Genomic DNA, 23685 nt, shown 5'->3' with positions numbered 1-23685 from the left:
AAGGATCAGAGCGCCTGGGTGAAGGTAGTGAAGGATCAGAGAACCTGGGTGAAGGTAGTGAAGGATCAGAGCACCTGGGTGAAGGATCAGCGCACCTGGGTGAAGAATTAGAGCACCTGGGTGAAGGATCAGAGCACCTGGGTGAAGGATCAGAGCTCCTGGGTGAAGGATCTGAGCACCTGGGTGAAGGATCAGAGCGCCTGGGTGAAGGTAGTGAAGGATCAGAGCACCTGGGTGAAGGATCAGAGCACCTGGGTGAAGGTAGTGAAGGATCAGAGCACCAGGGTGAAGGATCAGCGCACCTGGGTGAAGGATCAGAGCACCTGGGTGAAGGATCAGAGCTCCTAGGTGAAGGATCAGAGCTCCTGGGTGAAGGATCAGAGCACCTGGGTGAAGGATCAGAGCACCTGGGTGAAGGATCAGAGCACCTGGTTGTAATGTAGGGAAGGATCAGAGCTCCTGGGTGAAGGATCATAGCATCTGGGTGAAGGATCAGAGCACCTGGGTGAAGGTAGTGAAGGATCAGAGCACCTGGGTGAAGGATCAAAGCACCTTGGTGAAGGTAGTGAAGGATCAGAGCACCTGGGTGAAGATAGTGAAGGATCAGAGCACCTGGGTGAAAGTAGTGAAGGATCAGAGTACCTGTGTGAGGGTAGTGAAGGATCAGAGCACCTGGGTGAAGGTAGTGAAGGATCAAAGCACCTGGGTGAAGAATAAGAGCACCTGGGTAAAAGTTGTGAAGGATCAGAGCACCTGGATGAAGGATCAGAGCACCTGGGTGAAGGTAGTGAAGGATCAAAGCACCTCGGCGAAGGATCAGAGCACCTGGGAGAAAGTAGTGAAGGATCAGAGCACCTGGGTGAAGGTATTGAAGGATCAGAGCAACTGGATGAAGGATCAGAGCACCTGGGTGAAGGTAGTGAAGGATCAGAGCACCTGGGTGAAGGTAGTGAAGAATCAGAGCTCCTGCGTGAAGGTAGTGAAGGATCAGAGCACTTGGGTGAAGGTAGTGAAGGATCAGAGCACCTGGGTGAAGGTAGTGAAGGAACAGAGCACTTGGGTGAAGGATCAGAGCATCTGGATGAAGGTAGTGAAGGATCAGGGAACCTGGGTGAAGGATCAGAGCACCTGGGTGAGGGTAGTGAAAGATCAGAGAACCTGGGTGAGGGTAGTCAAGGATCAGAGCACCTGGGTGAGGGTAGTGAAGGATCAGAGCACCTGGGTGAAGGTAGTGAAGGATCAGAGCACCTGGGTGAAGGTAGTGAACGATCAGAGCACCTAGGTGAAGGATCAGAGCACCTGGGTGAAGGATCAGAGCACCTGGGTGAAGGTAGTGAAAGATCAGAGCACCTGGGTGAAGGATCAGAGCACCTGGGTACAGGATCAGAGCACCTGGGTGAAGGTAGTGAAGGATCAGAGCACCTGGGTGAAGGTAGTGAAAGATCAGAGCACCTGGGTGAAGGATCAGAGCACCTGGGTACAGGATCAGAGCACCTGGGTGAAGGATCAGAGCACCTGGGTACAGGATCAGAGCACCTGGGTGAAGGTAGTGAAGGATCAGAGCACCTGGGTGAAGGTAGTGAAGGATCTGAGCACCTGGGTGAAGGTAGTGAAGGATCAGAGCACCTGGGTGAAGGTAGCGAAGGATCAGATCAAATGGGTGTAGATAGTGAAGAATCAGAACTCCTGGGTGAAGGTAGTGAAGGATGAGAGCACCATGGTGAAGGTAGTGAAGGATTAGAGCACCTGGGTGAAGGTAGAGAAGGATCAGAGCACTGGTTGAAGATAGTGAAGGATCAGAGCATCTGGGTGAAGGTAGTGAAGGATCAGAGCACCTAGATGAAGGTAATGAAGGATCAGAGCACCTGGGTGAAGGTAGTGAAGGATCAGAGCACCTGGGTGAAGGTAGTGAAGGATCAGAGCACCTGGGTGAAGGTAGTGAAGGATCAGAACACCTGGGTGAAGGTAGTGAAGGATCAGAGCACCTGGGTGAAGGTAGTGAAGGATCAGAGCACCTGGGTGAAGGTAGTGAAGGATCAGAGTACCTGGGTGAAGGTAGTGATGGATCAGAGCGCCAGGGTGAAGGTAGTGAAGGATTAGAGCACCTGGGTGAAGGTAGTGAAGGATCAGAGCACCTGGGTGAAGATAGTGAAGGATCAGAGCATCTGGGTGAAGGTAGTGAAGGATCAGAGCACCTGGGGGAAGGTAGTGAAGGATCAGAGCACCTGGGTGAAGGTAGTGAAGGATCAGAGCACCTGGGTGAAGGTAGTGAAGGATCAGAGCACCTGGGTGAAGGTAGTGAAGGATCAGCGCACCTGGGTGAAGGTAGTGAAGGATCAGAGCACCTGGGTGAAGGGAGTGAAGGACAAGAGCACCTGGGTGAAGGTAGTGAAGGATCAGAACACCTGGGTGAAGGTAGTGACGGATCACAGCACCTGGGTGAAAATAGTGAAGGATCAGAGCACCTGGGTGAAGGATCAGAGCGCCTGGGTGAAGGAAGTGAAGGATCAGAGCACCTGGGTGAAGGATCAGAACACCTGGGTGAAGGTAGTGAAGGACTAGAGCACCTGGGTGAAGGATCAGCTCACCTGGGTGAAGAATCAGAGCACCTGGATGAGGGATCAGAGCACCTGGGTGAAGGATCAGAGCGCCTGGGTGAAGGTAGTGAAGGATCAGAGCACCTGGGTGAAGGTAGTGAAGGATCAGAGCACCTGAGTGAAGGATCAGCGCACCTGGGTGAAGAATCAGAGCACCTGGGGAAGCATCAGAGCACCTGGGTGAAGGATCAGAGCTCCTGGGTGAAGGATCAGAGCACCTGGGTGAAGGATCAGAGCACCTGGGTGAAGGATCAGAGCACCTGGGTGAAGGATCAGAGCTCCTGGGTGTAATGTAGTGAAGGATCAGAGCTCCTGGGTGAAGGATCAGAGCATCTGGGTGAAGGATCAGAGCACCTGGGTGAAGGTAGTGAATGATCAGAGCACCTGGGTGAATATAGTGAAGGATCAGAGCACCTGGGTGAAGGATCAGAGCACCTGGGTGAAGGTAGTGAAGGATCAGACCACCTGGGTGAAGGATCAGAGCGCCTGGTTGAAGGTAGTGAAGAATGAGAACACCTGGGTGAAGGATCAGAGCACCTGGGTGAAGGTAGTGAAGGATCAGAGCACCTGGGTGAAGGTAGTGAAGGATCAGAGCACCTGGGTGAAGGATCAGCGCACCTGGGTGAAGAATCAGAGCACCTGGGTGAAGGATCAGAGCACCTGGGTGAAGGATCAGATCTCCTGGGTGAAGAATCAGAGCACCTGGGTGAAGGATCAGAGCACCTGGGTGAAGGATCAGAGCACCTGGGTGAAGGATCAGAGCACCTGGGTGAAGGATCAGAGCACCTGGGTGAAGGTAGTGAAAGATCAGAGCACCTGGGTGAAGGATCAGAGCACCTGGGTGAAGGATCAGAGCACCTCGGCGAAGGATCAGAGTACCTGGGAGAAGGTAGTGAAGGATCAGAGCACCTGGGTGAAGGTAGTGAAGAATCAGAGCACTTGGGTGAAGGATCAGAGCACCTGGGTGAAGGATCACAGCACCTGGGTGAACGATCAGAGCACCTGGGTGAAGGTAGTGAAGGACCAGAGCACCTGGGTGAGGGTAGTGAAGGATCAGAGCATCTGGGTGAAGGTAGTAAAGGATCAGAGCACCTGCTGGGTCAAGGATCAGAGCACCTGGGTGAAGGATGAGAGCACCTCGGTGAAGGTAGTAAAGGATCAGAGGACCTGGGTGAAGGATCAGAGCACTTAGGTGAAGGTAGTAAAGGATCAGAGCACCTCGGTGAAGGTAATAAAGGATCAGAGGACCTGGGTGAAGGATCAGAGCACCTCGGTGAAGGTAGTAAAGGATCAGAGCATCTGGGTGAAGGATCAGATCACCTGGGTGAGTGATCAGAGCACCTGGGTGAGGGTAGTGAAGGATCTGAGCACCTGGGTGTAGGTAGTGAAGGATCAGAGCACCTGGGTGAAGGTAGTGAAGGATCAGAGCACCTGGGTGAAGGTATTGAAGGATCAGAGCACCTAGGTGAAGGTAGTGAAGGATCAGAACACCTGGGTGAAGGTAGTGAAGGATCAGAGCACCTGGGTGAAGGTAGTGAAGGATCACAGCACCTGGGAATGATCAGAGCACCTGGGTGAAGGATCAGAGCCCCTGGGTGAAGGTAGTGAAGGATCAGAGCACCTGGGTGAGGGTAGTGAAGGATCAGAGCACCTGGGTGAGGGTAGTAAAGGATCACAGCACCTGGGTGAAGGACGTGAAGGATCGGAGCACCTGGGTGAAGGTAGTGAATGATCAGAGCACCTGGGTGAAGGGTCAGAGCACCTGGGTGAAGGAAGTGAACGATCAGAGCACCTGGGTGAAGGATCAGAGCACCTGGGTGAAGGATCAGAGCATCCTGGGTGAAGGATCACAGCACCTGGGTGAAGGTATTGAATGATCAGGGCACCTGGGTGAAGGTAGTGAACGATCAGGGAACCTGGGTGAAGGTAGTGAAGGATCTGAGCACCTGGGTGAAGGTAGTGAAGGATCAGAGCACCTGGGTGAAGATAGTGAAGGGTCAGAGCACCTGGGTGAAGGTAGTGAAGGATCAGAGCACCTGGGTGAAGGTAGTGAAGGATCAGAGCATCTGGGTGAAGGTAGTTAAGGATCAGAGCTCATGGGTGAAGGTAGTGAAGGATCAGAGAACCTGGGTGAAGGTAGTGAAGGATCAGAGCACCTGGGTGAAGGTAGTGAAGTATCAGAGCACCTGGGTGAAGGTAGTGAAGGATCAGAGTACTTGTGTGACGGTAGTGAAGGATCAGAGCACCTGGGTTAGGGTAGTGAAGGATCAGATCACCTGGGTGAAGGTAGTGGAGGATCAGAGCACCTGGGTGAAGGTAGTGAATGATCATAGCAACTGGGTGAAGGATCAGAGCTCCTGGGTAAAGGTAGTGAAGGATCAGAGCACCTGGATGAAGGATCAGAGCACCTGGGTGAAGGTAGTGAAGAATCAGAGCACCTGGTTGAAGGATCAAAGCACCTGGGTGAAGGATCACAGCACCTGGGTGAACGATCAGAGCACCTGGGTGAAGGTAGTAAAGGATCAGAGCACCTGGGTGAAGGATCAGAGCACCTGGGTGAGGGTAGTGAAGGATCAGAGCACCTGTGTGAAGGTAGTGAAGGATCAGAGCACCTGGGTCAAGGATAAGAGTACCTGGGTGAAGGATCAGAGCACCTCGGTGAAGGTAGTGAAGGATCAGAGCACCAGGGTGAAGGATCAGAGCACCTGGGTGAAGGATCAGAGCAGCTGGGTGAAGGTAGGTGAGGACTAGAGCACCTGGGTGAAGGTAGTGAAGGATCAGAGCACCTGGGTGAAGGTAGTGAAGGATCAGAGCACCTGGGTGAAGGTAGTGAAGGATCAGAGCACCTGGGTGAAGGATCAGAGCACCTGGGTGAACGATCAGAGCACCTGGGTGAAGGTAGTGAAAGATCGGAGCACCTGGGTGAAGGTAGTGAAGGATCAGAGCACCTGGGTAAAGATAGTGAAGGGTCAGAGCACCTGGGTGAAGGTAGTGAAGGATCAGAGCACCTGGGTGAAGGTAGTGAAGGATCAGAGCATCTGGGTGAAGGTAGTTAAGGATCAGAGCTCATGGGTGAAGGTAGTGAAGGATCAGAGAACCTGGGTGAAGGTAGTGAAGGATCAGAGCACCTGGGTGAAGGTAGTGAAGGATCAGAGCACCTGGGTGAAGGTAGTGAAGGATCAGAGTACTTGTGTGACGGTAGTGAAGGATCAGAGCACCTGGGTTAGGGTAGTGAAGGATCAGATCACCTGGGTGAAGGTAGTGGAGGATCAGAGCACCTGGGTGAAGGTAGTGAATGATCATAGCAACTGGGTGAAGGGTCAGAGCTCCTGGGTAAAGGTAGTGAAGGATCAGAGCACCTGGATGAAGGATCAGAGCACCTGGGTGAAGGTAGTGAAGAATCAGAGCACCTGGTTGAAGGATCAAAGCACCTGGGTGAAGGATCACAGCACCTGGGTGAACGATCAGAGCACCTGGGTGAAGGTAGTAAAGGATCAGAGCACCTGGGTGAAGGATCAGAGCACCTGGGTGAAGGTAGTGAAGGATCAGAGCACCTGGGTGAAGGATAAGAGTACCTGGGTGAAGGATCAGAGCACCTCGGTGAAGGTAGTGAAGGATCAGAGCACCAGGGTGAAGGATCAGAGCACCTGGGTGAAGGATCAGAGCAGCTGGGTGAAGGTAGGGAAGGACTAGAGCACCTGGGTGAAGGTAGTGAAGGATCAGAGCACCTGGGTGAAGGTAGTGAAGGATCAGAGCACCTGGGTGAAGGATCAGAGCACCTGGGTGAACGATCAGAGCACCTGGGTGAAGGTAGTGAAAGATCAGAGCACCTGGGTGAAGGTAGTGAAGGATCAGAGCACCTGGGTGAGGGTAGTGAAGGATAAGAGCACCTCGGCGATGGATCAGAGCACCTGGGAGAAGATAGTGAAGGATCAGAGCACCTGGGTGAAGGTAGTGAAGGATCAGAGCAACTGGGTGAAGGATCAGAGCACCTGGGTGAAGGTAGTGAAGGATCAGAGCACCTGGGTGAAGGTAGTGAGGAATCAGAGCCCCTGGGTGAAGGATCAGAGCACCTGGGTGAAGGATCAGAGCACCTGGGTGAAGGATCAGAGCACCTGGGTGAAGGTAGTGAAAGGTCGGAGCACCTATGTGAAGGATCAGAGCACCTGGGTGAAGGTAGTGAAAGGTCGGAGCACCTATGTGAAGGATCAGAGCACCTGGGTAAGGGATCAGAGCACCTGGGTGAAGGTAGTGAATGATCAGAGCACCTGGGTGAATATAGTGATGGATCAGAGCACCTGGGTGAAGGATCAGAGCACCTGGGTGAAGGTAGTGAATGATCAGAGCACCTAGGTGAAGGTAGTGAAGGATCAGAGCACCTGGGTGAAGGTAGTGAAAGATCTGAGCACCTGGGTGAAGGTAGTGAAGGATCTGAGCACCTGGGTGAAGGTAGTGAAGGATCAGAGCACCTGGGTGAAGATAGTGAAGGGTCAGAGCACCTGGGTGAAGGTAGTGAAGGATCAGAGCACCTGGGTGAAGGTAGTGAAGGATCAGAGCATCTGGGTGAAGGTAGTTAAGGATCAGAGCACTTGGGTGAAGGTAGTGAAGGATCAGAGAACCTGGGTGAAGGTAGTGAAGTATCAGAGCACCTGGGTGAAGGTAGTGAAGGATCAGAGCACCTGGGTGAAGGTAGTGAAGGATCAGAGTACTTGTGTGAGGGTAGTGAAGGATCACAGCACCTGGGTGAGGGTAGTGAAGGATGAGATCACTTGGGTGAAGGTAGTGAAGGATCAGAGCACCTGGGTGAAGGTAGTGAATGATCATAGCAACTTGGTGAAGGATCAGAGCACCTGGGTGAAGGATCAGAGCACCTGGGTGAAGGTCGTGAAGAATCAGAGCACCTGGGTGAAGGATCAGAGCACCTGGGTGAAGGATTACAGCACCTGGGTGAACGATCAGTGCACCTGGGTGAAGGTAGTAAAGGATCAGAGCACCTGGCTGAAGGATCACAGCACCTGGGTGAGGGTAGTGAAGGATCAGAGCATCTGTGTGAAGGTAGTGAAGGATCAGAGCACCTGGGTCAAGGATAAGAGTACCTGGGTGAAGGATCAGAGCACCTCGGTGAAGGATCAGAGCACCTGGGTGAAGGATCAGAGCACATGGGTGAAGGATCAGAGCAGCTGGGTGAAGGTAGGGAAGGATTAGAGCACCTTGGTGAAGGTAGTGAAGGATCAGAGCACCTGGGTGAAGGTAGTGAAGGATCAGAGCACCTGGGTGAAGGTAGTGAAGGATCAGAGCACCTGGGTGAAGGATCAGAGCACCTGGGTGAAATATCAGAGCACCTGGGTGAAGGATCCGAGCACCTGGGTGAACGATCAGACCACCTGGGTGAAGGTAGTGAAGGATCAGAGCACCTGGGTGAAGGTAGTGAAGGATCAGAGCACCTGGGTGAGGGTAGTGAAGGATCAGAGCACCTCGGCGAAGGATCAGAGCACCTGGGAGAAGGTAGTGAAGGATCAGAGCACCTGGGTGAAGGTAGTGAAGGATCAGAGCACCTGGGTGAAGGTAGTGAAGAATCAGAGCCCCTGGGTGAAGGATCAGAGCACCTGGGTGAAGGATCACAGCACCTGGGTGAATGATCAGAGCACCTGGGTGAAGGTAGTGAAGGATCAGAGCACTTGGGTGAGGGTATTGAAGGATCAGAGCATCTGGGTGAAGGTAGTGAAGGATCAGAGCACCTGGGTCAAGGATCAGAGCACCTGGGTGAAGGATCAGAGCACCTCGGTGAAGGTAGTAAAGGATCAGAGCACCTGGGTGAAGGATCAGAGCACCTGGGTGAGTGTTGGAAATTTCCAACACTAAATACAACACTGTTGTATTCTCATTAATTATTACTAATTCTACTAATCATTGTAGTGATTAAAATTAACCAAGCGTAGAGTTCACATGTACTAATGATTACATCTGTACAATAAGGCTAGAATTCTTACGTCACTCGACGCCAGTATTGCGTCAGATTTCATTGTAATAAACACATTTATATCCAGTGTTTCTGAGAATTGAATTTGATTCTCTATAAACAACGGTGTTCTGTGTGATAATTAATTACAGATAAACTGATCTCCAACTAAAGCCAAACAGAGCGTTTATAGTTCTAACTGTTATCTAGTAATAAAATTAACGTCACACGTGAATGCCCTGGAGAGACTTTAATTCATCTCCATTGTTCGTTTACTATCATAAAACGGGCAAATAATAATATTTAACTCCTCTTAATAATAAACCCGTCCTTATCCGAGCATTTCAATCACAATTGCGAGAAATGATAATATCCGTAATAAATAATTTGTGTAACGAACGCGGGACGCGGAGCGGGAGAGAGGAGACGCCATTACCCCAGCCACCAGGGTAGACCCCATCAAGAGCTCCAGAAGAAAGTCGCCACTGTGAGGTGTGAAGAACCTTTGCAAACATTAACTTTGCTGGTGTCAGTGTCACTTTACATAACAAGTTGAATTGTCAAGAGATTTAATTTGACATTCGGCCAGAACCTGTTAAATTTGGTTCTATGTAATACCACGTGACCGGCCAGTGAAGCGCGTCAGTATCTAGGATACGCTGGACACCACGTGTTCTTTATTAAGAAGCCGGAGCCTAGGACGCGAACTTCGGCAAGCCTTAACTTACACAGTGCCCATATTAGCTAAGTACCTTTATCCTTATTTGATGCATCATCTAGGGGGTGGGTTTATAGCTGGGTAGCTTGTCGTGACGCCGTGCGACAATAAAAAACTACAGGTCATTATTTACTCTTATTATTAATCTCAATTTCTTGAACATAGATATCTAGCAGCTTAATCTGTTGCTACTGAATACAATTTGATTTAGAGCGTGTGTGAAGAATTCTCCGAGCTGTCATTTCCCATGTTAATCAACTCCCAGTGTTCCATGACGAGTCCAGGAGAATCAGAGGATGAGTCGTAACTAACTTCTCGGAAATCGTCTTCAAGCTAAGACTCCTTTCGTATTCCTTTGATTTCTATTATCTGTATTCCTTTACATGCAGAACTCTGTTTCATTGGATTGACATGTGTTTATTATAATTATTAATTTTCATGTTCGTGATCTATGTTCTCATTGATGATAAAGATAATGACTCCATAAATATTCATAGGATTAGATTATTATACATTGGACTGGTGAACGAACCACAGTAGTTCCTGGACGTATTGAGTTCCAGTAATAACCCCCCAATGTAGGTGTTTGAGGCTTTGATTCAGTTAATTATACAGCCCATTAATTATCTTAGTGATCATATTCTCTAGTATTTTGTCCATAGTTACTGGTTCATCTAGGAATTTTCTAATGATCATATTTTCTTAGTTTCCCTCTTTACAATAAAAGCGGGTGGTCCTTCGTAATTGATTTTCACTATATTAATATTTAAATATATAGAGTCAAGCCCCAAATGTCCCACAGAGAGTGACCAGAGCACCTGGGTGAAGGTAGTGAAGGATCAGAGCACCTGGGTGAAGGTAGTGAAGGATCAGAGCACCTGGGTGAAGGTAGAGAAGGATCAGAGCACCTGGGTGAAGGCAGTGAAGGATCAGAGCACCTGGGTGAAGGCAGTGAAGGATCAGAGCACCTGGGTGAAGGTAGTGAAAGATCAGAGCACCAGGGTGAAGGATCAGAGCCCCTGGGTGAAGGTAGTGAAGGATCAGAGCACCTGGGTGAGGGTAGTGAAGGATCAGAGCACCTGGGTGAGGGTAGGGAAGGATCAGAGCACCGGGTGAAGAAAGTGAAGGATCAGAGCACCTGGGTCAAGGATAAGAGCACCTCGGTGAAGGTAGTGAAGGATCAGAGCACCTGGGCGAAGGATCAGAGCACCTGGGAGAAGGATCAGAGCAGCTGGGTGAAGGTAGGGAAGGATCAGAGCACCTGGGTGAAGGATCAGATCACCCGGGTGAAGGATCAGAGCACCTGGGTGAAGGATCAGAGCACCTGGGTGAAGGATCAGAGCCCCTGGGTGAAGGTAGTGAAGGATCAGAGCACCTGGGTGAAGGATCAGAGCACCTGGATGAGGGTTGTAAAGGATCTGAGCACCTGGGTGAGGGTAGTGAAGGATCAGAGCACCTAGGTGAAGGTAGTGAAGGATCAGAGCACATGGGTGAAGGTAGTTAAGGATCACAGCACCTGGGTGAAGGTAGTGAAGGATCAGAGCACCTAGGTGAAGGATCAGAGCACCTGGGTGAAGGTAGTGAAGGATCAGAGCACCTGGGTGAAGAATCAGCGCACCTGGGTGAAGGATCAGCGCACCTGGGTGAAGGATCAGAGCACCTGGGTGAAGGATAAGAGCACCTGGGTGAAGGACCAGAGCACCTTGGTGAAGGATCAGAGCACCTGGGTGAAGGATCAGAGCACCTGGGTGAAGGATCAGAGAACCTGCGTGAAGGATCAAAGCACCTGGGTGAAGGATCAGAGCACCTGGGTGAAGGTAATGAAGGATCAGAGCACCTGGGTGAAGGTATTGAAGGATCAGAGCACCTCGGTTGAGGTAGTGAAGGATCAGATCACCTGGGTGAAGTTAGTGAAGGATCAGAGCACCTGGGTGAAGGTAGTGAAGGATCAGAGCTCCTGGGTGAAGGATAAGAGCACCTGGGTGAAAGATCAGAGCACCTGGTTTAAGGTAGTGAAGGATCAGATCACCTGGGTGAAGGTAGTGAAGGATCAGAGCACCTGGGTGAAGGGTCAGAGCACCTTGGTGAAGGATCACAGCACCTGAGTGAAGGTAGTGAAGGATCAAAGCACCTGGGTGAAGGATCAGAGCACCTGGGTGATGGATCAGAGCACCTGGGTGAAGGATCAGAGCACCTGAATGAAGGTAATGAAGGTTAAGAGCACCTGCGTGAAGGTAGTGAAGGATCAGAGCACCTGGGTGAAGGTAGTGAACGATCAGAGCACCTAGGTGAAGGATCAGAGCACCTGGGTGAAGGTAGTGAAGGATCGGAGCACCTGGGTAAAGGTAGTGAAGGATCAGAGCACCTGGTTGAAAGTAGTGAAGGATCAGAGCACCTGGGTGAAAGATCAGAGCACCTGGGTGAGGGTATTGAAGGATTAGACCACCTGGGTGAAGGATCAGAGCACCTAGGTGAAGGTAGTGAAGGCTCAGAGCACCTGGGTGAAGGTAGTGAAGGATCAGAGCACCTGGGTGAAGGTAGTGAAGGATCAGAGCACCTGGGTGAAGGTAATGAAGGATCAGAGCACCTGGGTGAAGGTAGTGAAGGATCAGAGCACCTGGGTGAAGGTAGTGAAGGATCAGAGCACCTGGGTGAAGGTAGTGAAGGATCAGAGCACCGGGTGAGGGAAGTGAAGGATCAGAGTACCAGGGTGAAGGAATTGAAGGATCAGAGCACCTGGGTGAATGTAGTGAAGGATCAGGGCACCTGGGTGAAGAATCAGAGCACCTAAGTAAAGGATCAGAGCACCTGGGTAAAGGATCAGAGCACCTGGGTGAAGGATCAGAGCACCTGGGTGAAGGTAATGAAGGATCAGAGCACCTGGGTGAATGTAGTGAAGGATCAGAGCAATTGGGTGAAGGATCAGAGCACCTGGGTGAAGGATCAGAGCACCTGGGTGAAGGTAGTGAAGGATCAGAGCACCTGGGTGAAGGATCAGAGCACCTGGGTGAGGGTAGTGAAGGATCAGAGCCCCTGGTTGAGGATAGTGAAGGATCAGAGCACCTAGGTGAAGGTAGTGAAGGATCAGAGCACCTGGGTTAAGGTAGTTAAGGATCACTGCACCTGGGTGAAGGTAGTGAAGGATCAGAGCACCTATGTGAAGGATCAGAGCACCTGGGTGAAGGTAGTGAAGGACCAGAGCACCTGGGCGAAGGATCAGAGCAACTGGGTGAATACAGTAAAGTATCAGAGCACCTGGGTGAAGAATCAGCGCACCTGGGTGAAGAATCAGCGCACCTGGGTGAAGGATCAGCGCACCTGGGTGAAGGATCAGATCACCTGGGTGAAGGATCAGAGCACCTGAGTGAAGGATAAGAGCACCTGGGTGAAGGACCAGAGCACCTGGGTGAAGGATCAGAGCACCTGGGTGAAGGATCAGAGCACCTGGGTGAAGGATCAGAGCACCTGGGTGAAGGATCAGAGCACCTGGGTGAAGGATCAGAGAACTGGGTGAAGGTAATGAAGGATCAGAGCACCTGGGTGAAGGTAGTGAAGGATCAGAGCACCTCGGTTAAGGTAGTGAAGGATCAGAGCACCTGGGTGAAGTTAGTGAAGGATCAGAGCACCTGGGTGAAGGTAGTGAAGGATCAGAGCACCTGGGTGAAGGATCAGAGCACTTGGGTGAAGGATCAGAGCACCTGGTTTAAGGTAGTGAAGGATCAGATCACCTGGGTGAAGGTAGTGAAGGATCAGAGCACCTGGGTGAAGGATCAGAGCACCTTGGTGAAGGATCACAGCACCTGAGTGAAGGTAGTGAAGGATCAGAGCCCCTGGGTGAAGGATCAGAGCACCTGGGTGATGGATCAGAGCACCTGGGTGAAGGATCAGAGCACCTGGGTGAAGGTAATGAAGGTTAAGAGCACCTGCGTGAAGGTAGTGAAGGATCAGACCACCTGGATGAAGGTAGTGAAGGATCAGAGCACCTAGGTGAAGGATCAGAGCAGCTGGGTGAAGGTAGTAAAGGATCAGAGCACCTGGGTGAAGGTAGTGAAGGATCAGAGCACCTGGTTGAAAGTAGTGAACTATCAGAGCACCTGGGAGAAAGATCACAGCACCTGGGTGAGGGTATTGAAGGATTAGAGCACCTGGGTGAAGGATCAGAGCACATAGGTGAAGGTAGTGAAGGATCAGAGCACCTGGGTGAAGGTAGTGTAGGATCAGAGCACCTGGGTGAAGGTAGTGAAGGATCAGAGCACCTGGGTGAAGGTAGTGAAGGATCAGAGCACCTGGGTGAAGGTAGTGAAGGATCAGAGCACCTGGGTGAAGGTAGTGAAGGATCAGAGCACCTGGGTGAAGGTAGTGAAGGATCAGAGCACCTGGGTGATGGAAGTGAAGGATTAGAGTACCAGGGTGATGGTAGTGAAGGATCAAAGCACCTGGGTGAATGTAGTGAAGGATCAGAGCACCTGGGTGAAGAATCAGAGCACCTGGGTGAAGGATCAGAGCACCTGGGTGAATGTAGTGAAGGATCAGAGCACCTGGGTGAAGAATCAGAGCACTGGGTGAAGGATCAGAGCACCTGGGTGAAGGTAATAAAGGATCAGAGCACCTGGGTGAATATAGTGAAGGATCAGAGCAACTGGGTGAAGGATCAGAGCACCTGGGTGAATGTAGTGAAGTATCAGATCAACTGGGTGAAGGATCAGAGCACCTGGTTGAAGGTTCAGAGCACCTTGGTGAAGGTAGTGAAGGATCAGAGCACCTGGGTGAAGGATCAGAGCAACTGGGTGAAGGATCAGAGCACCTGGGTGAAGGTAGTGAAGGATCAGAGCACCTGGGTGAAGGTAGTGAAGGATCAGAGTTTCTGGGTGAAGGTAGTGAAGGATCAGAGAACCTAGGTGAGGGTAGTGAAGGATCCGATTACCTGGGTGAAGGTAGTGAAGGATCAGAGCACCTGGGTGAAGGTAGTGAAGGATCAGAGCACCTGGGTGAAGGTAGTGAAGGATCAGAGCTCCTGGGTGAAGGTAGTGAAGGATCAGAGCACCTAGGTGAGGGTAGTGAAGGATCAGAGCACCTGGGTGAAGGTAGTGAAGGATCAGCGCACCTGGGTGAAGGTAGTGAAGGATCAGAGCACCTGGGTGAAGGTATTGAAGGATCAGAGCACCTGGGTGAAGATAGTGAAGGATCAGAGCAACAGGGTGAAGGTAATGAAGGATCAGAGCACCTGGGTGAAGGAAGTGAATTATCAGAGCACCTGGGTGAAGGTAGTGAAGGATCAGAGCACCTGGGTGTTCGAAGTGAAGGATCAGAGCACCAGGGTGAAGGTAGTGAAGGATCAGAGCACCTGGGTGAATGATGTGGTGAAGGATCAGAGCACCTGGGTGAATGATGTAGTGAAGGATCAGAGCACCTGGGTGAAGGATCAGAGCACCTGGGTGAAGGATCAGAGCCCCTGGGTGAAGGTAGTGAAGGTTCAGAGCACCTGGGTGAAGGATCAGAGCACCTGGGTGAGGGTAGTGAAGGATCAGAGCACCTGGGTGAGGGTAGTGAAGGATCAGAGCACCTGGGTGAAGGTAGTGAAGGATCATAGCACCTGGGTGAACACAGTAAAGTATCAGAGCACCTGGGTGAAGAATCAGCGCACCTGGGTGAAGGATAAGAGCACCTGGGTGAAGGACCAGAGCACCTTGGTGAAGGATCAGAGCACCTGGGTGAAGGATCAGAGCACCTGGGTGAAGGATCAGAGAACCTGCGTGAAGGATCAAAGCACCTGGGTGAAGGATCAGAGCTTTTGGGTGAAGGTAATGAAGGATCAGAGCACCTGGGTGAAGGTATTGAAGGGTCAGAGCACCTCGTTTGAGGTAGTGAAGGATCAGAGCACCTGGGTGAAGTTAGTGAAGGATCAGAGCACCTGGGTGAAGGTAGTGAAGGATCAGAGCACCTGGGTGAAGTATCAGAGCACCTGGGTGAAAGATCAGAGCACCTGGTTTAAGGTAGTGAAGGATCAGATCACCTGGGTGAAAGATCAGAGCACCTGGTTTAAGGTAGTGAAGGATCAGATCACCTGGGTGAAGGTAGTGAAGGATCAGAGCACCTGGGTGAAGGATCAGAGCACCTTGGTGAAGGATCACAGCACCTGAGTGAAGGTAGTGAAGGATCAAAGCACCTGGGTGAAGTATCAGAGCACCTGGGTGATGGATCAGAGCACCTGGATGAAGGATCAGAGCACCTGAATGAAGGTAATGAAGGTTAAGAGCACCTGCGTGAAGGTAGTGAAGGATCAGAGCACCTGGGTGAAGGTAGTGAAGGACCAGAGCACCTAGGTGAAGGATCAGAGCACCTGGGTAAAGGTAGTGAAGGATCGGAGCACCTGGGTGAAGGTAGTGAAGGATCAGAGCAACTGGGTGAAGGATCAGAGCACCTGGGTGAATGTAGTGAAGTATCAGATCAACTGGGTGAAGGATCAGAGCACCTGGTTGAAGGTTCAGAGCACCTTGGTGAAGGTAGTGAAGGATCAGAGCACCTGGGTGAAGGATCAGAGCAACTGGGTGAAGGATCAGAGCACCTGGGTGAAGGTAGTGAAGGATCAGAGCACCTGGGTGAAGGTAGTGAAGGATCAGAGTTTCTGGGTGAAGGTAGTGAAGGATCAGAGAACCTAGGTGAGGGTAGTGAAGGATCCGATTACCTGGGTGAAGGTAGTGAAGGATCAGAGCACCTGGGTGAAGGTAGTGAAGGATCAGAGCACCTGGGTGAAGGTAGTGAAGGATCAGAGCACCTGGGTGAAGGTAGTGAAGGATCAGAGCATCTGGGTGAAGGTAGTGAAGGATCAGAGCACCTGGGTGAAGGTAGTGAAGGATCAGAGCTCCTGGGTGAAGGTAGTGAAGGATCAGAGCACCTAGGTGAGGGTAGTGAAGGATCAGAGCACCTGGGTGAAGGTAGTGAAGGATCAGCGCACCTGGGTGAAGGTAGTGAAGGATCAAAGCACCTGGGTGAAGGTAGTGAAGGATCAGAGCACCTGGGTGAAGATAGTGAAGGATCAGAGCAACTGGGTGAAGGTAATGAAGGATCAGAGCACCTGGGTGAAGGAAGTGAATTATCAGAGCACCTGGGTGAAGGTAGTGAAGGATCAGAGCACCTGGGTGTTCGAAGTGAAGGATCAGAGCACCAGGGTGAAGGTAGTGAAGGATCAGAGCACCTGGGTGAATGATGTGGTGAAGGATCAGAGCACCTGGGTGAATGATGTAGTGAAGGATCAGAGCACCTGGGTGAAGGATCAGAGCACCTGGGTGAAGGATCAGAGCCCCTGGGTGAAGGTAGTGAAGGTTCAGAGCACCTGGGTGAAGGATCAGAGCACCTGGGTGAGGGTAGTGAAGGATCAGAGCACCTGGGTGAGGGTAGTGAAGGATCAGAGCACCTGGGTGAAGGTAGTGAAGGATCATAGCACCTGGGTGAACACAGTAAAGTATCAGAGCACCTGGGTGAAGAATCAGCGCACCTGGGTGAAGGATAAGAGCACCTGGGTGAAGGACCAGAGCACATTGGTGAAGGATCAGAGCACCTGGGTGAAGGATCAGAGCACCTGGGTGAAGGATCAGAGAACCTGCGTGAAGGATCAAAGCACCTGGGTGAAGGATCAGAGCACCTGGGTGAAGGTAATGAAGGATCAGAGCACCTGGGTGAAGGTATTGAAGGGTCAGAGCACCTCGGTTGAGGTAGTGAAGGATCAGAGCACCTGGGTGAAGTTAGTGAAGGATCAGAGCACCTGGGTGAAGGTAGTGAAGGATCAGAGCACCTGGGTGAAGGTAGTGAAGGATCAGAGCACCTGGGTGAAGTATCAGAGCACCTGGGTGAAAGATCAGAGCACCTGGTTTAAGGTAGTGAAGGATCAGATCACCTGGGTGAAAGATCAGAGCACCTGGTTTAAGGTAGTGAAGGATCAGATCACCTGGGTGAAGGTAGTGAAGGATCAGAGCACCTGGGTGAAGGATCAGAGCACCTTGGTGAAGGATCACAGCACCTGAGTGAAGGTAGTGAAGGATCAAAGCACCTGGGTGAAGGATCAGAGCACCTGGGTGATGGATCAGAGCACCTGGATGAAGGATCAGAGCACCTGAATGAAGGTAATGAAGGTTAAGAGCACCTGCGTGAAGGTAGTGAAGGATCAGAGCACCTGGGTGAAGGTAGTGAAGGACCAGAGCACCTAGGTGAAGGATCAGAGCACCTGGGTAAAGGTAGTGAAGGATCGGAGCACCTGGGTGAAGGTAGTGAAGGATCAGAGCACCTGGTTGAAAGTAGTGAAGGATCAGAGCACCTGGGTGAAAGATCAGAGCACCTGGGTGAGGGTATTAAAGGATTAGACCACCTGGGTGAAGGATCAGAGCACCTAGGTGAAGGTAGTGAAGGATCAGAGCACCTGGGTGAAGGTAGTGAAGGATCAGAGCACCTGGGTGAAGGTAGTGAAGGATCAGAGCACGTGGGTGAAGGTAATGAAGGATAAGAGCACCTGGGTGAAGGTAGTGAAGGATCAGAGCACCTGGGTGAAGGTAGTGAAGGATCAGAGCACCTGGGTGAAGGTAGTGAAAGATCAGAGCACCTGAGTGAGGGTAGTGAAGGTTCAGAGCACCTGGGTGAGGGAAGTGAAGGATCAGAGTACCAGGGTGAAGGTATTGAAGGATCAGAGCACCTGGGTGAATGTAGTGAAGGATCAGGGCACCTGGGTGAAGAATCAGAGCACCTGGGTGAAGGATCACAGCACCTGAGTGAAGGTAGTGAAGGATCAGAGCACCTGGGTGAAGGATCAGAGCACCTGGGTCTTGGATCAGAGCACCTGGGTGAAGGATCAGAGCACCTGGGTGAAGGTAATGAAGGTTAAGAGCACCTGCGTGAAGGATCAGAGCACCTGGGTGAAGGATCAGAGCAACTGGGTGAAAGATCAGAGCACCTGGGTGAAGGTAGTGAAGGATCAGAGCACCTGGGTGAAGGTAGTGAAGGATCAGAGCTTCTGGGTGAAGGTAGTGAAGGATCAGAGTACCTAGGTGAGGGTAGTGGAGGATCCGAGCATCTGGGTGAAGGTAGTGAAGGATCAGAGCACCTGGGTGAAGGTAGTGAAGGATCAGAGCACCTGGGTGAAGGTAGTGAAGGATCAGAGCACCTGGGTGAAGGTAGTGAAGGATCAGAGCACCTAGGTGAGGGTATTGAAGGATCAGAGCACCTGGGTGAAGGTAGTGAAGGATCAGAGCACCTGGGTGAAGGTAGTGAAGGATCAGAGCACCTGGGTGAAGGTAGTGAAAGATCAGAGCACCTGAGTGAGGGTAGTGAAGGATCAGAGCAACTGGGTGAAGGTAGTGAAGGATCAGAGCACCTGGTTGAGGGTAGTGAAGGATCAGAGCACCTGGGTGAAGGTAGTGACGGATCAGAGCACCTGGGTGAAGGTAGTGAAGGATCAGAGCACCTGGGTGAAGGTAGTGAAGCATCAGAGCATCAGGGTGAAGATAGTGAAGGATCAGAGCACCTGGGTGAAGGTAGTGAAGGATCAGAGCACCTGGGTGAAGTTAGTGAAGGATCAGAGCTCCTAGGTGAAGGTAGTGAAGGATCAGAGCACCTGGGTGAAGGATCAGAGCCCCTGGGTGAACGTAGTGAAGGATCAGAGCACCTGTTCGAAGGTAGTGGAGGATCAGAGCACCTTGGTGAAGGTAGTGAAGGATCAGAGCACCTGGGAGAAGGGAGTGAAGGATCAAAGCACCTGGGTGAAGGTAGTGAAGGATCAGAGCACCTGGGTGAGGGTAGTGAAGGATCAGAGCACCTGGGTGAAGGTAGTGAAGGATCAGAGCACCTGGGTGAAGGTAGTGAAGGATCAGAACACCTGGGTGAAGGTAGTGAAGTATCAGAGCACCTGGGTGAAGGTAGTGAAGGATCAGAGCACAGAAGAGTGCTATGAAGGATCGGTGCACAGTTAAGGAAAGAAGTAAAAGAAATTAATTATCATAGAGCCATCATACCAATCTTCCTTTCACTACAGTCCAGGTTATCTTGTCAGACAAGTGTGATAACCCTTCACCACAGTCCAGGTCATCTTGTCAGACAAGTGTGATAACCCTTCACCTGTTGGAAATTTCCAACATAATTCAACATAGTTGTATTATTATTACTTATTACTAAAATCTACTAATTGCTGTAGTAACTAAAATTAACCAAGAGTAGAGTTCACATGAACTAATAATTGTATCTGTACAATAACGCTAGAATTCTTACGTAACCAAACACCAGTATTGCGTCAGATTCTACCAAAATAAACACATTTATATCCAGTGTGTCAGAGAATTGAGTTTGATTCTCTAAAAACAACAGTGTTCTGTGTGATAATTATTTACCGATAACCTGACTCCCAAATAATGCCAAATCGAGCGTTTCTAGTTACAACTGTTATCTGGTAATAAATTTAACGTCATAAGTGAATGCCGTGGAGAGAATTAATATCATTCTCCATTGCTCGTTTGACATCGTAAAACGAGCAAATAATAATATTTAGCTCCCTAGAATTATAAACCCATCTTTATCCCAGCATTTTAGCCCCAACTGCGAGAAATAATATTATTCGTAGTAAATAATTTGTGTGGCGAATGCGGGGACGCGGAGCGGAGCGGGGAGAGGGAGACGCCATATTTCCGAGAGAGCGTGTGGAGGCGTCGACGAGACGACGAGAGAGGAAAGTTGCCAAAGTGCGGTGTGAAAACTAGTTGCGGAACTGAGCAACTTGTTTGGTGTCAGTGTCATAGGATACATCGTGGTGAATCGTTAACGAGAATTAACTTGACATTCAGCCCGGAACTTGTCAATTTGTTCCGTGTAATCCATCATGACCGGCCAGAGAAGCGCGTCGACATCTAGGCCAAGCTAAACGCCACGTGTTCGCCATTGCGACGCTAGAGCCTGGGACGCGAGCTTCGGCAAGCTTCAACTTATACAGTGCCCTATTAGCTAAGTACACCTATTCCCTTTTGATGCATCATTAGAGATAGTTTACAGCAGGGTAGCTTGTCGTCACGCCGAGCGACATAAATAAAACACATGTTAGTATATTTTATCTCTCTCCACTCTCAATTTCTTGAATATAGATATTTAGCAGCCTAATATGTTGCTACGTAATATATCTTGATTTACAGCTTGCGTGTGAGGAATTCCCCGAGCTGTTACTTTCCCGTGTTATTCATCTCCCAGTGTTCCATGATGAATTCCGGAGATTCCGCGGATGATTCATGACTGATGTCTTGGAAAACGTCTTCAAGCTAAGACCCTTTTCCGTATTCAATTATTCAAATGATTTGTACTGAATTATTACTATTGATCACTGCACACTGGATCTAACACGTGTTTATTATAATCATTAATTTCTGATATTCATAATCTATGTTCTTATTGGTGACAAATTCTCTATTGATTCTCTAATTGGTCATAAGATTAGGTTATTACAAAATGAACTGGTGTACGAACCACACTAGTTCCTAGACATATATGAAGTTCTAGCAATAACCCCCCAATGTAGGTGTTTGAGGCTTTGATTCAATTAAATTATATATACAGGCCATTAATTATTCAAGTGATTATATTTTCTAGTATTTATCCATAGTTACTGGTTCCTCTAGGAATTTCTAATGATCACATTATATTAGTTTCCCTCTTTACTATAAAAGCGGGTGGTCCTTCGTAATTGATTTCATTACTTTAATAATTAAATAAATAGAGTCAAGCCCCAAATGTCCCACATCACCACAGTCCAGGTCATCTTGTCAGACAAGTGTGATAACCCTTCACCACAGTCCAGGTTATCTGTCATACAAGTGTGATAACCCTTCACCACAGTCCATTGTTATCTTGTCAGACAAGTGTGATAACCCTTCATCACAGTCCAGGTCATCTTGTCAGGCGAGTGTGATAACCCTTCACCACAGTCCAGGTCATCTTGTCAGACGAGTGTGATAACCCTTCACCACAGTCCAGGTTATCTTGTGAGACAAGTGTGATAACCCTTCACCACAGTCCAGGTTATCTTGTGAGACAAGTGTGATAATCCCTACACCACATGTTTGGAAAATCACATAAGTGTGAAATTTCCAAAAAAAAATCATGTAATGCAATAATATTACACTGTGTGTTGCACTGGATAACTTTCCCGTTCCAGTACTTAACTCCAAGTCAAAATTGGTACATAATAATGACATCACAGAGACTGACCATGTCACCAAACTCGTTCATCGCCATCTCGAAGGTTGCGTTCTTCTTCCCATGATCTTTGATGGTCTGGAGATTATCCTCGAACACTTTCTTGCGACGCGTTTCTTCTGTTGAGTTCTTATACTTCCGCTTATAATTACCCTGAGGAAATACACAAACTCTTATGATAAAGCTGCATTATTAGTACTTAACACACTGCATTATTTCTCAGTTTACACAGGTACATGCTCAAGATATTTCTGATTCCACTAAAAAACAAATACCCGCCTGTTTAATGATTATGCTGGTATACCACAGGTCTTAAAGAGATTTTACTGTTCTTTAATGGAGTCACAATAATCAGAGAATCCAGTTGTGATATTATATGTTGTCTATTATTTTTACCATAGGAAAATAACTTTATCATCACCTTATTTAATATAAATTTATGGGAGTTGGTTGAAAACAATTATGAGAAACTCATCTCTGTTTTACTGTTAATGGTCCTCAATGAAGAGGATATACCCTATAGTCTAATAAGGGGTACAAGTGTTGTGTTGGCTGACTCTTCAGAGGTTGCATGGCGTTTTGCCTTTTTTTATGATATCTTCTACAAAACTGTTAGAGAAGCCGTTGTTGACTAGAACCTGCCTAACCCTACAACCGTGACATAAGATCCTACTGTTAAGCAATGTATGCCTCGTTGTCCCTCCAAGGTGAGACAAGTCACAAGGAGCCTCCGTAATTAGGGCTATAAGTGAATACCTAAGAAAAGGTACCGTGGTTCACCTGCTTCACCCAGCATAACACACCCACCGCAGAACTGGTAATATATATAATATTCTAATCTTCCCAGATGAGAGCACAAATTATTAAGACAAATGATGAGTGAACTCCACCAGGTGCTTTTCAGGTCATCACCAGTGATGATAAAGTATCTTATCAAAGAACTCCAAATATCAAAAGTAAATGAAGATATATATATATATATATATATATATATATATATATATATATATATATATATATACTGTTACCAATAAAGAGATAGGTGTGGGGTGGTGAAGGTTCTCACTACCTCCACAGCTACCACTGCGTCGTTCCCTCTAAGCCGCTCTGCTGGCAAACAGTTCAGCTGGTTTTGGTGTATTATCAAATATTATTTTTCCAATTTATTTTGTACCGGGTACCAAATATTTTCGTGTCATTTTATGGCATAAATTTTACGCTTTCCTATATTTCTTGATGTCAAGGTTTAAAGATGTAGTTAATATTTGACGTGGATTAATAGGTGTTGGTTTGTCTCACTTTATTATCGCTCTCAATGAGTCAACATAATTAACCCCCCTTGTCACCTAGTGCGGGCTAGATATACAATGTCTCTTTGTTACACTTTTTTAAATTAAATTTTAATTTATTTATTATTAGTAATTTATTGGACTTAATTAATTGAGAGCATAAATATTTTTTAGTTATTATTAATTATAAGATCATAACTAAACTATTTATAGTTAATAATCATTAGATTAAATTTGCTTATGTTTATTATTCAACATTTTTCTTTGATTTCATTTATGACCGAGGTTGCCTAGCCTCCCCATATTCCCTTACTCCATTGTACCCCTCGCTTTGCCTGTGTCTCAAAATGTAAATTATTACTTACAGTGTACCTGAGAGTACTTGTAAGCAATCTACCTCATTTTTCTTTTCTTTTTTGTTCATTTTGTGTTTGTCTTCTATAGTCTTGTTTATATTTGTATTTTTCCCTCTTTTTATATGAAAATTTTATTTTGTAATTGCCATTCTTCCCTTGTTTTTCTATACAACCAGCATTTTTATGTAAACATGTATAGACCCAGAACTAAACCTCTTATCAAGTATCTATGAGAATCATCACTTTAATGATCAAAATTGCAGATATTTTACAGCATATGATGTAAACAATGTATTAACACATAATCACAATATCTCTGTAATTAACTTGCATGTAAGATCTCTAAGCAAACACTTCGATGATGTTAGTGCCTAGATTGAAACTATTGACAACAAATTCTCTTGTATTATACTTACTGAAACGTGGTTAAAAGAGGATACTACTCAACTTTTTAACATGCCAAACTACTCAGCAATTCACAACTGTCGACCAATTCAGAGAGATGGTGGTACTGCTCTTTACTACCACCAAGAACTAACATGCTTAA

The 23685-nt window shown here is 48.5% G+C and overlaps 1 protein-coding gene across 2 annotated transcripts in view; it reads right to left on the bottom strand.

Annotated features, from left to right (window-relative positions):
- The window catches only part of LOC123751113 (digestive cysteine proteinase 1-like), a 150994-nt gene that overhangs the window by 122741 nt on the left and 4568 nt on the right, over positions 1-23685 (bottom strand). For both annotated transcript variants that reach the window (XM_069316527.1, XM_069316528.1), the window contains exon 3: positions 21506-21646. In XM_069316527.1, the coding sequence (XP_069172628.1) occupies positions 21506-21646 (141 nt within the window). The remainder of the gene's footprint in view (positions 1-21505; positions 21647-23685) is intronic.

The sequence above is a fragment of the Procambarus clarkii genome, chromosome 84 (genome assembly GCF_040958095.1).
Source record: "Procambarus clarkii isolate CNS0578487 chromosome 84, FALCON_Pclarkii_2.0, whole genome shotgun sequence".
NCBI classification, from domain to species: Eukaryota; Metazoa; Arthropoda; class Malacostraca; order Decapoda; family Cambaridae; genus Procambarus; species Procambarus clarkii.
The sequence above is the reverse complement of the archived record's forward strand: the minus strand, read 5'-3'. Positions and strand labels throughout refer to the sequence as shown.